At 42.3% G+C, this 19,649-nt stretch overlaps 1 protein-coding gene across 1 annotated transcript in view; it reads right to left on the bottom strand.

Annotated features, from left to right (window-relative positions):
* Nucleotides 5,407-19,649, bottom strand: part of LOC109237550 — an 18,704-nt gene continuing 4,461 nt past the window's right edge. The window contains exon 2 of the mRNA XM_019403872.1: nucleotides 5,407-5,587. Within this exon, the coding sequence (XP_019259417.1) occupies nucleotides 5,407-5,587 (181 nt within the window). The remainder of the gene's footprint in view (nucleotides 5,588-19,649) is intronic.

Below are 19,649 nucleotides of genomic sequence, written 5' to 3'. Positions count from 1 at the left end.
ATATCGGATGTGAATTCTGATAGTTTCGTTAGCTTCGTTAGGTGATTTTTCACTTAGGAGTGCATTCGGAATGTGATTTGGAGGTCCGTGATAGAATTAGGCTTGAATTGGCAAAAGTTGGAAATTTGGCGATTTTGGTCGGTAGTGGACAATTTGATATCGGAGTCAGAATGGAATTCCGGAAGTTGGAGTAGGTCCGTAGTGCCATTTGTAACGTGTGTGTAAAATTTTAGGTCATTCGGAGGTGATTTGATTGGTCTCGGCGTCATTTGCGGAATTTGGAAGTTTAGAAGTTCTTAGGCTTAAATCCGAGGGTAATTTGGTGTTTTGGTGTTGTTTTGAGTGTTCTGAAGGTTCGACTAAGTTTGTATGTTGATATATGACTTGTTGGTATGTTTGGTAGAGGTACAGAGGGCCTCGAGTTGATTTTGGGTGGTTGACTGAACAAGGTTGGAATTTGAGGAATGCTGAAGATTGAACTCAGCTGCCATAACCGCACTTGCGGAGTGGGGGCAGCAGGTGCGAGCCCAGAAGTGGAGAAGGGACCGTAGATACGACCAAGGCTGAGGTTGGCTGGGAGTCGCAGGTGCGAGTAGTGGAGCGCACCTACGAGATTGTAGGTGCGAGAATTGGGCCGTAGAAGTGGGTTCTGAGGGCATAAGTGAGAACCGCACTTGCGATGGATTTTCCACAGGTGCAGCGTCGCATAAGCAACTGGTGGACCGCAGATGCGGAAGTTCTGGGTAGAATGTATAAATTGTGGACTTCGCGAATTTTAGTTCATTTTCCACCATTTTTAGTCGGCATTGGATCTTTTGAGGGCGATTTTGAGGAGGAATTCAAGGGTTTATCAGTAAGGTAAGTGGCTTGAGCCCTAATACTCGTATATGTGATGATTTCTCGTTGTTTAATCATGTAATTAGTGAAGATTAGGGGTGAAAATGAGGGGTTAGGGTTTGGGATTTTGGAGAGTGTGATTTGAGGATTGAGGGACCATTTGATGTCGAATTTTGATGAGTTTAGTATGGCTAGACTCGTGAGTGAAAGGGCTTTCTAGTTTATGATTTTTGTTAGATTCCAAGACGTGGGTTCGGGGGCCGGGTTTGGGTGAATTTCGGGATTTTCGTCTAAATTGATAGTTTTTCGTGTGGAATTGGTTCCTTGGCCTATATTGATTGCATTGTATTGCTTTTGGTTAGATTCGGGACATTTGGAGGCTGATTCCAGAGGCAAGGGCGTCGCGGAGTAGGATTTGGCTAGGTTTGAGGTAAGTAACGTTTTCCAACTTGGTTCTGAGGGATCGAAACCCCGAACTATGTTTTATGTGACTAGTGTTGAGGTTACGCACATGCCAAGTGACGGGCGTGCGGGCGTGCACCGTGAGAATTGTGGCCTCGTTCATTCTATGGTGTCGTGACTTTTTCTTGTTGATATCCGTGTTCCTATTATGTGATTAAGTAAATAAGCTGTAAATCATGTTAGATATCATGTTAGGGATTCACGCCGATACTGTTGAGACTCGAGTGGTCGTTTCTATCTGTCATCTCATTAGTTTCATTGATATTTTGTGCTCAGTCTTATTCATGCATATCATATCATGTCTCAGGCTCAGTTGTTATTATTTGGCACATCATATCATTGTTCCGGGCTAGTTTTCATGGCATTGTGAGCCGTGTGTGAGACTGGAGAGTGATGAGTGAGTGAGACCGAGATCTTGATTATGAGTGACAATTATGGTATCGGGCTGCACGCCGCAGCGGTTATGTTGATGGTTATGATAGCGCTTGGGTTGTAGGAGCCCCTCCGGAGTCTGTAACACACCCCAAGTGAGCGCAGATGATATTATTGAGGGATGGATTTCCTTAGACATGGATTTGTCTGAAGTTTTGATGTTTGGAGGTGGATGTCTCCTTGGGGTTGGATTACCCTTTTTCCTCGGTACGAGTGACTTATAGTCAGGGATGAGTATATTCTGAGATGGATTTCCCTTGGCCTGATGTCCATATGCGGTGCCGAGTGGTTGAGTATGTATGTATATATACCTGGAGATGGATTTCTCTTCAAGGTTGGATTATCCTTCTTCCTCGGTACTGGATGACTTGCAATTAGTGTTGTATATGTTCCGGGATGGATTTCCCTGGGCCGATGGCCATATGCAGTACCTAGTGGTTGTGCACTTGAGAGTGGGAGCACATAGTGCATTTCATACATTATGTGCATTGGCATGTAGATTTATATGAGCTTTTATGTATCTCACATTGTTCATATCTGTATTTATTTTTACTGCATGAGCTGTATACTTGAACTGATAGCATGCCTGCATTTCCTACACAGTTTATTTCTACTACCTGTTGAGGTTACATTCGTCACTACCTATCAGTCCATAGTTTGTACTTGTTACTTACTGAGTTGGTGTACTCACGTTACCCCCTTCACCTTGTGTGCAGAACTAGGTATCTCTGGCAACGGTAGCAATTGTTGACTATTTCAGTTGCTGATTTTTATTGGAGATAGCGAGGTAGCTGCCTGGCGATCGCAGTCCTACTTTTCTCCTTCTTTATCTTCCCTTTAGTGTATTTTGGCTACTCTCAGACTATGTTGGTCTTGTTAAGAATAATGTAGTAGTTGCTCATGACTTAGTGACACCCCGATGTCGGGCTATTTATTTCCGCATTTTGTTTTCAAGTTGAACTCTTTTATGAAATTTCAGTATGAAAAAGGCTTTTATCTATCTTTTAATCAAATATCGAGTTGTTTGGGAGTGTGTCGGCTTGCCTAGTTCCATGATAAGTGCCATCACGATCGAGCCTTGTTTTGGGTCGTGACACTTCCACATTTTCTTGTTACACCCTGTGCATCCCAAGATGACGTATAATGAATATGGGACTTGTTAATCATGATTTAAATAAGTTTGAAGTCATAATATGACTATATATGATGTTTGGATATAAATATTAAGTTTGGGAAAAATTGGATTTAAGTTGCGGAAAAACTGACGAAAGATTCGCCTTGTAACAAAGCTTTTTGATCAATACATTTCGTGTGATATATGAGGTCTTCTTGGGACATATTATATACCAAATTAAAGGTGTTGGAATTTAAATTCCAACGCACATAACTGTTCATTCATACGACATCCGGATAAAAAGATATAAGTGTCAGAAGATGAGCCAATGCTAGGGTGTCAAGCTAGCACCTCTTTGACTTTTCAATAGTTGATATATATATAGGTCTTAGGTCATCTTTATAATCATTGATCCATAGAACACGACCAGAGAACACCCATAAACTTATCCTTAAGCTCTCTTCTAGGGTTTCACTGAAGATTAATATCTCGGGTACGAAATTAATAAGTGATAACATTAGAACGATCCCTACAATGTAAGTATCGCTATATCGCCTCTCTTTTTCTTTGTAGTTTGAGTTTTGGAAGGTACTTCATAGTTAAGAAAATGTCACTTTCTGTATTTAAGATTTTAAATATCAAGTAAGGTTGATAATTTTTTTTCTAATAGTTAGAACTCACGGGACGGTGATCAGAAGCTGTGAGTTCGATTTATTTCACTTTTAGTGGACTCTTTTGTAGTCCACTCATGTTGGCCTATTGTGCTGCTGATTTATGGAGTTTGGAAGGATGAAGGGCATGGAGAAACGCCACATGGGTAGGGTAATAGGCTGGTCGCTCGTCTTTGGAATTCCAGGCTAGTTGATAACTTGTTGATTGGGTGTGCTATGGTATATTTGTTTTTTGTTTGTTGTATTAAACGTCCCAAATTGTAGTTAGGTTGTTTTGAAGTTGATTGTTGTATTGTGTTGTTATATAGCCTATAGTAGGCTTGAGGGAGCAGTAAAATCAGGGGAAATTCTGCCCATTTGATTTTAGAATAGAGTTATCGTTTGGGATACGTGATATACTAGCGCCATCTAAGTTGTACATGTAATTCTTCGTTATAGGGTTGGCGTGCTAGTTGTCATAAGCTTGTTGTTGAATTGCATTGACGACTTGAGGTATGTTAAAGTTATCCCTTCTTTCCTTTTGGCATGACCCATATGATACTCGAAACAAGCAAGCACGCAACTTTCACAAATGATTCTATTCTTAGAAGTACTAGGGTTGCCTATGTTCTTGATTCCCCACATGTCCTACTATCATATCGTCTGTTCTTGGGTCTCATAACATTCCGACAGATCTTATTGACTTACTTCATTATGCATTTCATTCATTTATACATGTATATTAACTTGACCAAATGGCATTATATACGCGTATAGTATATGTATATGGGGTGTGGGGAAAGGTTACGGCGTTATATACGCACCACCACCTGATCATCTGGCATACGTTGATGATTTCGCCCATTGAGGCCGAGATGATATGATGGGTTTCCCTTAGTGGATTGATGATGTTATGTACGTATACACTTATGCATTATATGACATTTATACACATATGCATGACATTATAAATATTTCATGATTCACAGAGCTATTCAGACTTACAGATTGAGTCCTTTACCATGTTTCTTTCATGTCTTTGATATACTGATTTTTATGCCTTAAATACTCGGTACATTATTCGTACTGACACCCCTATTGCCTGGGGGCCTGCGTTTCATGCCCTCAGATGTAGGTAGACAGGCTGACGGCCCCCCTTCTTAGGATCCTTGCTCAGTGAGAGTTGGTGTGCTCCATTTGATCCGGAGCTACTATTGGCTTTTGGTTCGATACTTTTGTATACATTTATGGGTATGACGGGGCCTAGTCCCGTCCTTTATATAGTTTTACACTCTATTAGAGGTCTATAGATAGTCATGTATAGTTGGATAGTGCGTGGCCTTGTCGGCTCGCCCTACCGTATTCCGTATATATATGTATATATGTCTTTTGGGCATGTTTTCCCGCATATGTTATTCATATGAATCGGTAGTATATTTTCATACATTATGCATGACCTACACTTATTTCATGTTTATATCTTAGACGAATGCTTAGGGGTGTTCGATAGATAGAACTCGGGTACTCATCACGGCCCATCGGTTTGGGTCGTGACATTTCTTCCCTTTGAATGTGTATGATTGACAAATCTCTAAATCGTTCAAGCAGTGCATGAACCTTGTTCAAATATTGTTGCATGCACTCTTCCTTTGTGTAAAAAACACGTATACTTGGTTTACTACTAGCTGGGAATCACACTTTATATCGATGATCTCGGAGCCGAGTCCCCGAACCAGTTCAAGTTCTGCAACAAAAGCCTCATACTTGGTTTCGTTGTTAGTTATCGTAACAGTTTTAACGGCTTGCCTTAAGATTTCTCCCAAGGGCGTCACTAGAACTATCCCGAGATCGGACCCTTTTACATTGGAAGCTCCATCTGTAAAACAAGGTCCAAACTCTCGATGTTATTTTCTACACCAGCACTGCTTCCTTATCATCCAATAACATTAATCCAGGACAGAAATCATCCACAAAGTCGGCAAAAACCTTTGACTTGATCGCAGTCCAGGGTTTGTACTCAATGTCGAACTCACTAATTTTGACTGCCCATTTAGCCAAATAGCCTGGCAACTCAGGCTTGTGAAGGATATTCCTTAAGGGAAAGATTGTCAAAACAACTATCGGGTGGCACTGAAAATAAGGCCTAAGCTTTCGAGAGGCGACTACGTGAGCTAAAGCCAGCTTTTCGAGGTGTAGATGGCGAGTATCCACTCCCGACAGTATTTTACAAACATAATAAATGGAAAAGTGCATACCTCTTCCTCTATGACTAAAACGACACTTATCACTACTTCCGTGACCGCTAGATATATTAACAGCTCGCCTTTCCCCGGTTTTGATAGTAACACGCGGCTGGATAGGTAACTTTTAGGTCTTTCAATAGCTATTGGCATTCTGGAGTCCATTCAAAATCATTCTTCTTTTTTAGTAGTGAAAAGAAGTGATGGCACTTCTCTAAGGATCTAGAGATGAATCTGCTCAGAGCCACTAACCTCCTTGTCACCCTATGTACTTTGTTCACATTTGTCAATTGGTCCGGAATGTCCTTGATAGCTTTGATTTTATTGTGATTTACCTCGATCTCTCTTTACGAGACCAGGAACCCCAAGAATTTACCGGAACCAATCCCGAACGTGCATTTCTCTGGTTGAGTTTCATGTTATGTTTCCTCAGGATGTCGAAAGTCTCTTGGAGGTGTTTCAAATAATCTCCAACATTCAGACACTTGACTAACATGTCATCAATGTATACCTACATTGTTTTTCCTATCTGATTTTGAAACATTTTGTTAACGAGCCTATGGAAACTGCCTCCGACGTTCTTAAGCCCAACAAGCATCACATTATAGCAATATTTTCCAAAGTTCGTTATGAAAGAAGTTTTTTCCTGATCCTTGTCAACGCCCCCTTTTTTTTCCTCGCGGAATCAGGTTCACGACATTTGGGAAGACAACTCTTTTCCCACTTTGGGAATTGGGTTTTTTGAGAGTTTGGAGAGTCGCCACCTAATGATTATAGTGCATTAGGACACTTTTAGAAGAATTAAAGATGCAGACCAGAGTTTTGGGAAAGGGCTTGAAATTATCTCGAGGGGAAGGTGTTAGGCACCTCTCAAGATCCACTAGTGTGGTTCCCGGCCATGCTACAATTATGACTTTAGATGTAAATGTAAATAAACAAGTACAAGAAGCACAAAAGGTTAAAAGAAGTGCTGAATTTTAAAGGAGCAATTTTTGTTAAAAAACGTGCGAGTAGAGGAAAAGGTCAAGTACTTAGTGCAAATAATCCGAAAGATCATGCGAGAAGCAGAAATTGAAAATGCAATAGCTTTAAAGATTCAGAAAAATTTTGTTAAACTAATAAAGAAGGAGAAAGGGTTCCTAGGTTTATACATTACATGGATCATTCGCACAACACTGGTACTCAGTTGTACGCGGAGTGTTATCGTGTAATCATCATCTCCATGTCTACCCTTCCCACCCCGTTAAGGTATTAAAGCGTGGAACGGTATCGTTTACTTATCGCATGCTACTACCCATTCCAATCCTATTAGTCCCGGGGTATAAGGACTTCTAATCCTAAAGGGGAAGAAAGGGATGGGCGCCTTTGTGGAGTTTAAAGGATAAAATTCTAGCTCGACATTCAAAATAAGTATCAAGTAGAAGGGGAGGACAAGCAAGCATACAAGGCTCAAATTAACCCCAGAAGTCAAACAATCATTTAGTTTAGCATGCCTTGACAAATACTGATTTGGTCTTAGATTAAATTAAGCAGCGAATGGGTTGGTTCAACACATGTATTTAAACAGAGAGTCTGCATTTGGCAACTCGGATACAGTTGTTAGGGACTGACCAAATTCATTAATTAGCCAACCTTTATTTATGAGTTGAAATAAAAACCTAGGTGTAGGATCTATTAATTTCAGGAAAAAAGATGCAAAGAGTTACCAGTAGTTTTAGAAAAGATGCAAGTTGATTTTAGAAAAAGAATTATCAGTTTAAACAAAGAGAAAAGATGCAAACCGATTTTAGAAAAGAGTTACCAGTTGTTTCAGAAAAGATGTAGACTGATTAAAAGGTTTACGAGTTTCGGGGGAGTGCAGATTGGTTATAGGAAAAAGGTTTACCAATTTTAGCGGGTTTCAGAAGTAGAAAATTACCAGTTTTAGTAAAGACACTAGTTCCAGCAATCGATACTGCTTAAGAACGAATGATGCTATTAAAGACGAGGTTTCCTATAGGCATGCTTTCTATACGTTTACCAATTTTAACACCCTTTCATGACATTAATAGGAGTCTTATACACATGATGTCTATATGCAACTTTGTTATTGAGCCTATAAACGGTTTGCCTAATGACATTTGTATATGCAGAAATGCAAGAGCCTATAGACATGATCTCTATATGTGTCATTACAGAACATGAATGTTAAATCCTATAGACATGCTTTCTAGGTGATTTTGCGGTAAAGTTAAGCGTTATATCCTATAGGCATGGTCTCTATTTGATTGAATCAGTATTAAAGACCCTATAGGCCGGATTTCTAGTTTGAATAAAAATCCTAACTCATGATTTCTACCCCTTGGACGCAAGAAAAGTAAAGACCCCTCCCACACCTTTTACTATACTCCCCGAGTTTTCATAACAAAATTATTACAATCCAATGATCAAACTGGAAATTAAAAGATACATCAAAAGCTAACAGCTAGATCGAGTAGCCTAATTCAACCTTAATGTCTAATAACATGCGATTGAGCCACTTCCGGGATTCCAGATTTCCAAAGCCTTCTCTTTATCCAAGGTGTTTCAAAAAATCCAAGGAATCTCAGGATTCCAGGCATTGCTTACACCCAGGATACTATCAGAATTAGAATAGTGCAGTGTGGAAGAGCCAGCTCTCATGCATCAAGTTCAGAGGGAGCTCAGGGGTCCCAAAGCATGGCTTGCAAGAGAGGGGCGAACTTATAGCTAAGAGTAAGTGACAAAGTGAAAGGGGAATTGGGGAGCCATGACAGGTGGTGGTCATACCTAGCTACAAAGTAGGCTGGCACACCCCTGACCACTTGTTTGGTTGAACAAGTTAGGAGCAGACCTTTTGAAGGTCAGACCAAAGTCTAGATAGTGATTAGGACACTATCAGACCCCAGTCCAGGGCTCAGACACATAAAAGGGAAAAAGGGAATGGGCATTGATTGAGTTTGGGATTCAAAGAATCCAGTTCAGGATCATAGACAGCAAATTGGAGTCCTGTTATGCCCTGAACCATAACTCACATACAAAGGGTAAAGGGTAAGGGGATTCACATAGGAACAATAATCACAAAGTTGCAGAAAAACAGTAAAGGAAAGCATAACAGAACTAGGATGTGAAACACATAGTGAAGGAGCAGTATTTAAACTAAGATGGACATACCAGTTGCAAAGTAAGAGAATAGCAGAGTAACCACAGCAAGCAAGCAGCAGAAACAACTCAGGTTTTCAGCAGAACACTTGAAGATTCAAGGAGAGCTTAAAGGGTATTTCAGAAAGCAAAGAGGAGAAGTACACAGAACTGGTCTGTGTATTTGAGAGAAGAAGGGAGTAGAAAGCAGATTGCCTATTATTGCTTGATTGTTACTTACTCGTTGTTCCTGTCCTTTTGAAAAGGGGAGGGCTGAGCCCTTTATATAGTTTTGAAAACAGGTGAGGCAGGCACAAAGGTATAAACATAGAAACTAATCAAATTAGTATCAATTAGGGTAGACAGACTCCTTTAATTAAGGGTCTACTTCAGACGGCTAAGAAGGAAGAGAGAATCAGTTTATTAAGGCTAAATTAAGGTAAAGAGACCATATGGTGCACAAATAAGGTCACATACACAATTGGATATTTAAGGAAAGAGGGCACAGTAGTAAGAATAAGGTATAAGTTTAAAAATCAATCAAAGGATCTCGGCTCCAGTTGTAAATCACAAAGAGACTGAGATAATTAAGGAAGTAAATAATTCAAACGTTGGTACAAGATCACAGAAGATACAGGATCAATTATTTAAGGAAAACATCAGTAAGTTAAAAGAGGTTCAATCAAGAGAAATTAGTGATAAAATTCTTAGCCTGATTTAAAGGAATTTCGAAAATAAAACTTTGAAAGGGAAGCTTATATATAAGCATGCAGTTCAAACAAAGAAGAAAAATGAGGGTTTTTTCCATAATCATAGGCAAATAAGTTCACAAGTTCGATTACAGACTCGTCATGAGTCTGTAAACCTAGGGTTTCAGAGTGAAACCCTAGTGTCTTTCACTTCAAAGAAAAGAAAACCCCCCAAATCATAGGGTTTCACATGGAGTCGGAGGTGAGGGAATCGTTCAAAGTCACAGAGATAGGCAGATATGCACAAACAGAAGTAAGAGGAAATTACGAGTTTTAAGACGAAGGTAGGCAAGAGCATGATCAACAGAACTCAGAAACAAAATCAAAGCATGAGCTTAAACACATAAGCAAACGCGAGTCAATAACCTAGGCTAACATGTGAACAAAAGTGGTAAAAGAATCTCCGTAAAAGATCCAGTAAGAAACACAAGAGCAGGCTTGAACATAGCAAGGAATAAAACAACGAGCATGAACACACATAAAAAGAGTAAAAGAATCGGAAACATTTAGAAAACCCTAAAAATAGGATTCGAATAGTTTTGAAAAGGGAAAATTGGGGAAAAACTCTAAAATGGCACACACAGCATAGATCTAGCATAGATCTAGACGAATAAGCGAAAAAGGAACCTCGATTAGGCTAGGGTTTTTGAGAACCCAAAAGGACGAGAAGGCTTGGAAGTCTCGAGAATGGTTCTGAGCTAGCAAGGTCAAATCCAGGCCCGAGAGGATGAGATACGCCGGAGCAAATCCGGAAACGGCCAAAGAAACTCGAACCGGCCAGGGTCTGGATGAAGACCTTCGAAGTCTAGCCTCGAATCATCAATGAGCAAGCGTGTGAGAGCAGGAGATGGTGGGTAGAGGTTGTCCATGGCTAGATTAGCCATGGATTCTGGAGGTAGGTGGATATTAGGGTTTCAGAGGTTGAGAGGGTTCAAGAGAGACGAGAGGAACCAGAGGCGGCGGATTTGGAGAATGGGGATAGGGTTAGGGTCGTTTGGGAATTAAAATGGTAAGGAGGAAATGTGGTGGCCGTTGATCAGTTTGATCAACGGCCTGGATCAAAGGGAGCCGGGCGGGTAAAAATAAACGGGCCGTGGGTCGGGTTAATTAAGAAATTGGGTAGGGAATTTTGGGTCTGATTTGGGCTTAAGATTGAGGTTAATTTCGGGCTAAAATTGAAATGCAAAGGGCTAACTCTTAAATAGCCACTTTTCTCTTGTTTTAATTTATAAAAAATAGCAAAATAATTTCTGGAAATAAATCAAATGTGATTAAATGATTAATGATACATAATTATCAAATTAAAAATACTGGAGTCAATTTTATAAATATAATTACAATTGAATCTTTAAAGAGGCTAGTATTGCAATTATATGCAATTTGGTTTTAAAAATACCAAATGAATTTTTTTAAAATATGCAAAAATCATGTTAGCTATGTTTTGATGTAAATATGAGAATAAAATAAATCGTTCACCAAAATGGCAAATTTTGGGAATAATTATTGGATTTTATGGTATAAAAATAGGCAATAAATTGGTTTAAAAATCATCAAAAAATATCAAAACTCATGGGTGTGCTTATATATGCACAAATATGCTATTTTGGAAGTATTTTGGGTACGAAAAATACATAGGGAAAAATTGGGTATCAACAGCTGCCCCTCTTTACCCGAGGAGGATGAAAGAGTTGTCGGGTAAAGACAAGATGGCCAATTTTGACCGGATCGGCGATTGGAAAGAACTTTGACCGAGCTCTGGTTTTACAGGAATCAGGTCGTACGTAGTTCAGGAACCATTGACGGAGTATGTCGATGGAGATTCGAAAAGGAACGGACGCGATGCTTAGGTTTGGAAAGGGTGTTTGGAGTCGGATGGGCTGCGGGAACCGGAGCGGGATCGCTCCTGCTGAGACGGCCGTTTGCTAGCCGGTGTACCTGCAAATGCAATATAGGCGTATATCGTGCATAAACGTAAACGTGATGCAAGTTCCCATTGGACCATGAATGTTGTCCTCGGACGGTTAGGATGACGTCCTTAGACCATGATGTCCTGGGCCATGAAACGCAAAATTAAGGGATTCGCAGGCTATGAGATGACGTTCTCGGGCCATGATGATGGTGCCTCCGAACCATGATGCCTTTGAATAATGATGTGCAGGATATAAAGTGGGGTCCTCGAGCCATGGCATGGTGTTCTCGGGCTATGAGGATGATGCCTCCGAACGATGACGCCTTTGGACAGTTTGGCGGTATTTAAGCCCATGAGATGCAAGATTTGGCGGTATTTAAGCCGATGCAAAGAAATGTAAATGGCGATATTTCAGCCGACAGAAATTTAAATAAACAGGCGATGTTCCAGCCGATGGAGAATTTAAATAATAGTCTGGCGATATTTCAGCCGATGCAAAAAGTGTAAATAGTGATATTTCAACCGATAGAGAATTTAAATAAAGTTTGGCGATATTTTAGCCGATACAAAAAGAATGTAAATGGCGATATTTCAGCCGACCGAAAACATAGGTATAGATGATGGTGGAAATTTTAGATATGATCTGGCGATCTTTCAGCCGATGTAGAATTTAAATAAAGTTTGGTGATATTTCAGCCGATACAAAAAAATGTAAATGGCGATATTTCAGCCGATTGCAGGACGTAAGTAAAAGGTGGCGATATTTCAGCCATGCAAGAGAAATAAAGTGGCGATATTTCAGCCATGCAGGAAAGATGAGGTGGCGATATTTCAGCCATGCAAGTGGAGTTAGAGCTTAACCTCGGAAGGCAGAAAGATAGCCTTATGCGGGTAATGCAGGATGGAGACAACGCTTAGTCTCGGAAGGCAGAAAGGTAGCCTTATGCAATGCAGGAAATGCAGATGGAGACAACGCTTAGTCTCGGAAGGCAGAAAGGTAGCCTTATGCAATGCAGGAAATGCAGATGGAGACAACGTTTAGTCTCGGAAGGCTGAAAGGTAGCCTTATGCAATGCAGGAAATGCAGATGGAGACAATTCTTAGTCTCGGAAGGCAGAAAAGTAGCCTTATGCAATGCAGGAAATGCAGATGGAGACAACGTTTAGTCTCGGAAGGCAGAAAGGTAGCCTTATGCAATGCAGGAAATGCAGATGGAGACAACGTTTAGTCTCGGAAGGCAGAAAAGTAGCCTTATGCAATGCAGGAAATGCAGATGGAGACAACGCTTAGTCTCGGAAGGCAGAAAAGTAGCCTTATGCAATAAGATAAAAGCGAATAGTAAAAAAAAATTCTTAGTTGATAGCTGATCGTGATACTGCGGCTGTTGGCCATTGCGTGCGGATAACAAATGCGAATAGGCGCGACGGTTCAATGCGATTGCGTAACATGTTTGGTAACTTTGTGACTTGGGTGCCTGCATCCAAAGAAAATCGTGAGTTTTGTAAAGGGGAAAGGTTAGTTCGCTCTTCCGTGGCTTCCGTCGTCGTGCATCATTGGGGTAGCGTCGCTAAACAGCAGCTATCATAGTTATGCATGATTTAACAAATATAACGTAAGTAGAAAATGGTTTTGTTTAAATGAACCAACGACTGCGACGTGGTTCAAAGTATTGCAACCTTTCTTGTTCCAGAATTTTGAGGGTCCTCCTCAAAATTCTGCCCCAGTTTACTGGGCTGGCACTTCTGACGGCTGCGCTGAACGGATGAAAAATCAACTTCGGAATTTTGAGGGTCTTCCTCAAAATTCTGCCCCAGTTCACTGGGCTGACATCCCTGGCGATGAGCGGCTGAAGACTGACTTCGGAATTTTGAGGGCCCTTCTCAAAATTCTGCCCCAGTTCCAATAATAGGGGGACATGAAATTTTATTAATTGACCGAACCCATAGGGTTGCCTACGTATCCCCTCTTAAACGGGAATCAGGTCAGGCGTAGTTCAAATTACATCATAAAGGAAATCGTAAGTGGTTACACATAGTATCGTTTCACTGCATCTGAATTGATTGGCTTCGGCTAGACTTCTCCGTCCATTTCTGCAAGGATAAGGGCTCCTCCAGTTAGAACCCGGTGAACCATGTACGGACCTTGCCAGTTGGGAGAGAATTTCCCCCTGGCTTTATCTTGATGCGGGAATATCTTCTTCAACACCAGCTGCCCTGGTGTAAACTTCCTTGGCTTGACTCTTTTGTTGAAGGATCTGGACATTCTATTCTGATACAACTGACCGTGGCAAACTCCATTCATCCTTTTCCCATCTATAAGGGCTAACTGCTCGTAGCGACCTTTTACCCATTCTGCGTCGTCCAACTCTACTTCTTGTATTATCCTTAAGGAGGGAATCTCTACCTCGGCGGGGATGACCGCCTCTGTACAATAGACCAACATGTAGGGAGTTGCTCCGGTCGATGTGCAGACTGTGGTGCGGTATCCCAGTAAAGCGAATGATAACTTCTCATGCCATTGTTTGTGACTTTCGACCATCTTCCTTAGTATCTTCTTGATATTCTTGTTGGCTGCCTCCACGGCACCATTCATCTGAGGCCTGTAGGCTGTAGAGTTCTTATGTTTGATCCTGAATGCCTCACACATTGCTTTCATAACGTCGCTGTTGAGATTGGAACCATTATCAGTGATGATTGATTCTGGAACCCCGAATCGGCAAACAATACGATCACGGACGAAGTCTGCCACAACTTTCTTAGTCACTGCTTTGTATGACGCTGCCTCAACCCATTTAGTAAAATAATCGATTGCCAACAGGATAAATCTGTGCCCATTTGATGCGGCAGGCTCGATAGGTCCAATGACATCCATCCCCCAGGCGGCAAATGGCCATGGTGAGCTTGTTGCAGTAAGCTCGTTTGGAGGCACCTTTATCATGTCTGCATGTATCTGACAGCGATGGCACTTGCGAACATACTGGATACAGTCTGTTTCCATAGTCATCCAAAAATACCCTGCTCGGAGTATCTTCTTTGCTAAGACAAAACCATTCATGTGCGGCCCGCATGTCCCTGCATGCACTTCGTCCAATAGTCTGGATGCTTCTTTTTCTTTGACACACCTTAGCAAACCCAAATCAGGAGTCCTCTTATACAGGATTCCTCCGCTGTGAAAGAAGTTGTTGGATAATCTCAGGAGCGTGCGCTTTTGAGTGGCGTTGGCAAGTTCTGGATATTCCCCTGTTGTCAAGTACTTGATGTCGTGGAACCATGGTTTTCCGTCTACTTCTTCCTCAACGTGAGCACAATAAGCTGGCTGATCATAAATCTTTACTGGGATGGGATCAATGAAATTTGTGTCTGGATGCTGGATCATGGATGATAATATGGCTAATGCGTCAGCGAACTCGTTTTGGACCCTGGGGACGTGCTGAATTCTGTCTTTATGAATCTTTTCCTCAACTCCTGTATGTGATGCAGGTAGGGAAGTATCTTAGAGTTTTTGGTGGCCCATTCTTCTCGAACTTGATGTATGAGCAGGTCTGAGTCCCCGATCACTAGTAACTCTTGAATGTTCATGTCAATGGCCATCTTGAGCCCCAGGATGCAGGCTTCGTATTCGGCCATATTATTTGCGAAAGGGAACCTGAGCTTGGCGGATACCGGGTAGTGCTAGCCGGTTTCTGATATTAGGACTGCCCCTATGCCAACTCCTTTGAAATTTGCGGCTCCGTCGAAAAACAACCTCCAACCATCGTAGGATTCTGTAATATCTTCTCCTATAAAGGATACTTCTTCGTCAGGAAAATACGTTTTCAGTGGTTCGTATTCTCCTTCAATGGGATTCTCGGCAAGGTGATCTGCTATGGCTTGACCCTTGACTGCTTTCTGAGTCACGTAAACAATGTCGAACTCACTCAACAAGATTTTCCACTTGGAGAGCTTGCCGGTGGGCATGGGCTTCTGGAAAATATACTTCAGCGGGTCCATCTGAGATAGTAGATGGCTTGCTCCTTTCTCCCCATTTCATCATGTTGTCCCAGAACACAACCGAATGCTCCATCCAGTACCGCAAGGTAAAGCAATAGAGGTCTTCCTGGCTCGGGAGGAACCAAGACTAGCGGCGTTGACAGGTATTCCTTGATTCTGTCAAAGGCTTTCTGACAATCTTCGGTCCATCTAGTAGCAGCGTCTTTCTTTAGCATTTTAAAGATGGGTTCACAAATGACTGTGGACTGAGATATGAACCGGCTGATATAGTTGAGTCTCCCCAGGAAACTCATCACGTCTTTCTTGTTCTTTGGCGGTGGAAATTCTTGAATGGCTTTGACCTTTGACGGGTCCAATTCTATCCCTCGACGGCTCACATGAAACCCAGTAGTTTTCCGGCAGGAACCCCGAATGCACATTTGGCGGGATTCACTTTCAGATTATACCTTCTCAGCTTGTTGAAGAACCTTCTCAAATCTTCCATATGATTAGTGGCTTTCTTGGATTTGATGATGACGTCGTCCACATATACCTCGATCTCCTTGTGTATNGCTTATCGCAGTTGTCGATAGAATGTGTATGTTTGGCAAGGGGAAGTCATCTTTGGGACTGGACCGGTTGAGATCTCGGTAGTCGACACAGATTCTAACCTTCCCGTCCTTCTTTGGTACCGGCACGATGTTGGCTAACCATGTCGGATACTCTACCACCTTGAGAACCTTAGCTTTGACTTGCTTAGTAACCTCTTCTTTGATTTTCAAACTCATGTCGGGCTTGAATTTCCTGAGCTTCTGCTTTACCGGCGGACAGGCTGGATCTGTTGGCAGTTTGTGAGCTACAATGGCCGTGCTGAGACCAGTCATATTATCATACGACCAGGCGAATATGTCCTCATATTCTTTTAAAAATTCCGTATACTTTTCCCTTTCTGATGGCGACAAGTGAACACTGATGCGAGTTTCTTTGACGTTCTCTATATCTCCCAAATTAATGACCTCAGTTTCTTCCAGGTTGGACTTAGGTCTATTCTCAAAATTCTCAACCTCTCTGACGACCTCTTCAGGTATTTCATCTTCTTCTGAGTCTATGTCCTTTTGTTGTGTTGTTTCGTTACAAGTCACAGTCATTGGTTCATCGTCAAGATAAGTAATAGTAATGTTGTATAAAATAGAGTAAATGATAGAGAAAATAATAAGCGAGATATATATGATAAACTGAAATGCTTTGATTAAATTCAAAGCTGTTTGAAACATCGGAGCTCTTTTCGAAATTAAAGACAATGCGGGAAGAAAATCAACTAGTAAAGTAAAATGCGATGCATGCTGCTTTTGTTTAGCCTTGCTACCCCGAAACCCTCCGGGCTCTAACGGTCCTAATTGACTAGTTGCTGAGGCGGTCTCCCTGCTTATAGCTTGTACGGAAGGGCCTTCCTCCCCTTCCTCCTCAAAAAGAACACAGCAGTCCATATCATCATCCTCCAGGAACAAATTCTTCATGGCCGCCAACGCTTCATCTTCTTCTGACCCATATATAGTATCTGCTGGCTGGAAGGTCTGCTTCAGGCTAGGTATCGGAAACTCCAATGGATAGTAGGGGCCGCGCCATGGTGGCGACCAGTTCTGGAATTCCTTCCAAGTATAAACATTCCCTAAGCCAAAGGTAGTGCCATGCTTCTTCAGTTTGATGGGCTTAGTGATCCCCTGAAGATTTTTACCAAGTCTCTTTCCAGGCTCGTACCCACACCAATTCAGGATACTTTCGATCTTGTTGTCCCACCACTTGTCTTTGTCTACAGCGTTGACCCTTTCGATGTGGTGGTATGTCTCTCCGCCTATTCTCCTTCTGCCCCCGATCATTGGGATTGTTTGGCGACTATATATGGGGTTACTACCATCGCCATGAATGATCACCTCTTGGTGGTTCCATTCAAACTTTACCGCCTGATGCAGGATTGATGCTACGACTCCGGCAGCGTGGATCCAGGGGCGTCCCAACAGCAAGTTGTAGGATGCCGGGACGTCTATCACTTGGAAGTCGACGTCGAACCATGTTGGCCCCATTTGCAAGCACAGGCTGATTTCTCCAATAGTAGATCTCTGGGATCCATCGAAGGCTTTGACATTGATAGCCCCATCTTTGATCTCATGCAGGCTTTTTCCTAAGGTTCTGAGAGTTATCAGCGGACAGATGTTGAGGCTTGATCCTCCATCAATCAGGACTCTAGTGATGAAATAATCTTCACATTGCACGGTGATGTGCAGTGCTTTGTTGTGGCTCAAACCTTCTAGCGGCAACTCATCTTCGTGGAAGGTTATTTTATGGCTCTCCAACACTTGCCCCACCATATTCGCCATTTCACCCCCGGTTATATTGCTGGGCACATAGGCTCCGCTTAATATCTTCATTAAGCCATTCTTGTGAGCGTCTGAACTCTGTAGAAGAGCCAGGATAGATATCTGTGCTGGTGTTTTGTTCAGCTGTTCAACGACTGAGTACTCCTTAGCCTGTGTTTTCCTCCAAAGATCATTGGGTCCTGTCTCAATGGGACGTCCCGGGGCTTGCTTACCGGATTTGGCTAGGTGCTCTGGGTGTAGACCCTCCCTGTTCTAGTCATCCCTTGTGCGGCAATCGTTTCTCCTGTCTTTGTTTTTCCTTTCCTCCTAGCTTCGGCAGTGTAATCTCATGGTATGGCATTTGAGTGGAATGGTGTTATGTCAGTCATTGCCACCGGAATAGGCACCCTTGGTGGTAACACAGCAACTTCAAAGGGTGTAGGTGCCTTTGGAACTCCAAATTCAACCTCGATTGGTCCGGGCACCTTTGCAGAGGGAGGCGCTTCAAATTCAAGAGGTATAGACATATTTACTTCGTCGTCCAAGGAGGGCTGATTCTACATAACAATTGGGTTAAGGGTAACCGCTGGCTTCTTTGGTTCATCCCCTTCAGCAATCAAACCTATTGACCCTTTGGGGTGCCAATCATCCTCGATCTCGATCATATGAATGTCTCCACCCAGGCAGGGGGTTGTTATGAACATTAGGAGCGGGCTCCTTTGCTACAATGACCTTATTGTTGATCAGGGTCTGAATCTTATCTTTCAATGAACGACACTCGTCAAGGGTGTGTCCCTTCATGCCGGAGTGATACGCACAGGTCTTGTTGGGGTTGACCCACTAGGAGGGATTTTCTGGAGCTTTGGCTGGGATAGGAGTGACGTAACCAGCAGCTTTAAGTCTTTCATATAGCTGGTCAATTGGTTCTGCGATGGTTGTGTATTGTCTGGGAGGTTTACGGTCAAAATTTGGTCTGGGTCTCGGAAAATTTTGACGAGTGGGAGGTGATTGATAGTGAGAGGGTTGAGCGTTATAAGCTTGGTAAACAGGTGCTGGTTGAGAGTATCTGGGTGAGGTGGGTTGATATGTGAGAGGTAGAGAGGATTGGTAAACGGGAGGTGGATAAGAGGGTCCGGGTGCTTGGTAATTCGGGATGGGCTGATATGTAAGTGGAGGCGATAGGTAAGTGTGGTATTTTGGTGGTGTTTTGGCTCCCTGTGCGACCATCACGGCACTTACATCTTTCTTCTTGGACGCGCCACCAGTTTGTAAAGCCCTATTGGTGGCTTGCAATGCTTCAAGATTTGTAACCATACCATTCTTGATGCCCTCTTCGATTCTTTCTCCGAGTTTGATGATATCAGAGAACTTTTGACCCTCGATCAACATCAACCTCTCGTAATATTGGGGATCCTGAGCCCGGACGAAGAATCTATTCATTTGCTCTTCTTCTAGGGCCGGCCTGACCTTTGTAGCTTCTGACCTCCAACGAGTAGCATACTCGCGGAATGTTTCGGTGGGTTTCTTCTTCAAATTCTGTATGTAGAATACATCTGGTGCGTTCTTTGTATTAAACCGGAATCTATCCATGAAGTCCGATGCCATACCTACCCAACTCGTCCATTTCTTGGGGTCTTTACTGATGTACCAGGATAGTGCATCTCCCTTTAAGCTCCTCATGAAGAGCTTCATACGGATCTTCTCATCTCTTCCGACCCCCACTAGCTTATCGCAATAGGTCCTCAGGTGGACTCTGGGATCTCCTGTTCCATCAAACATTTCGAACTTAGGAGGTT

This window comes from Nicotiana attenuata, chromosome 1 (genome assembly GCF_001879085.1).
Source record: "Nicotiana attenuata strain UT chromosome 1, NIATTr2, whole genome shotgun sequence".
Lineage (NCBI taxonomy): Eukaryota > Viridiplantae > Streptophyta > Magnoliopsida > Solanales > Solanaceae > Nicotiana > Nicotiana attenuata.
This window is presented reverse-complemented; position numbering and strand designations above follow the sequence as displayed.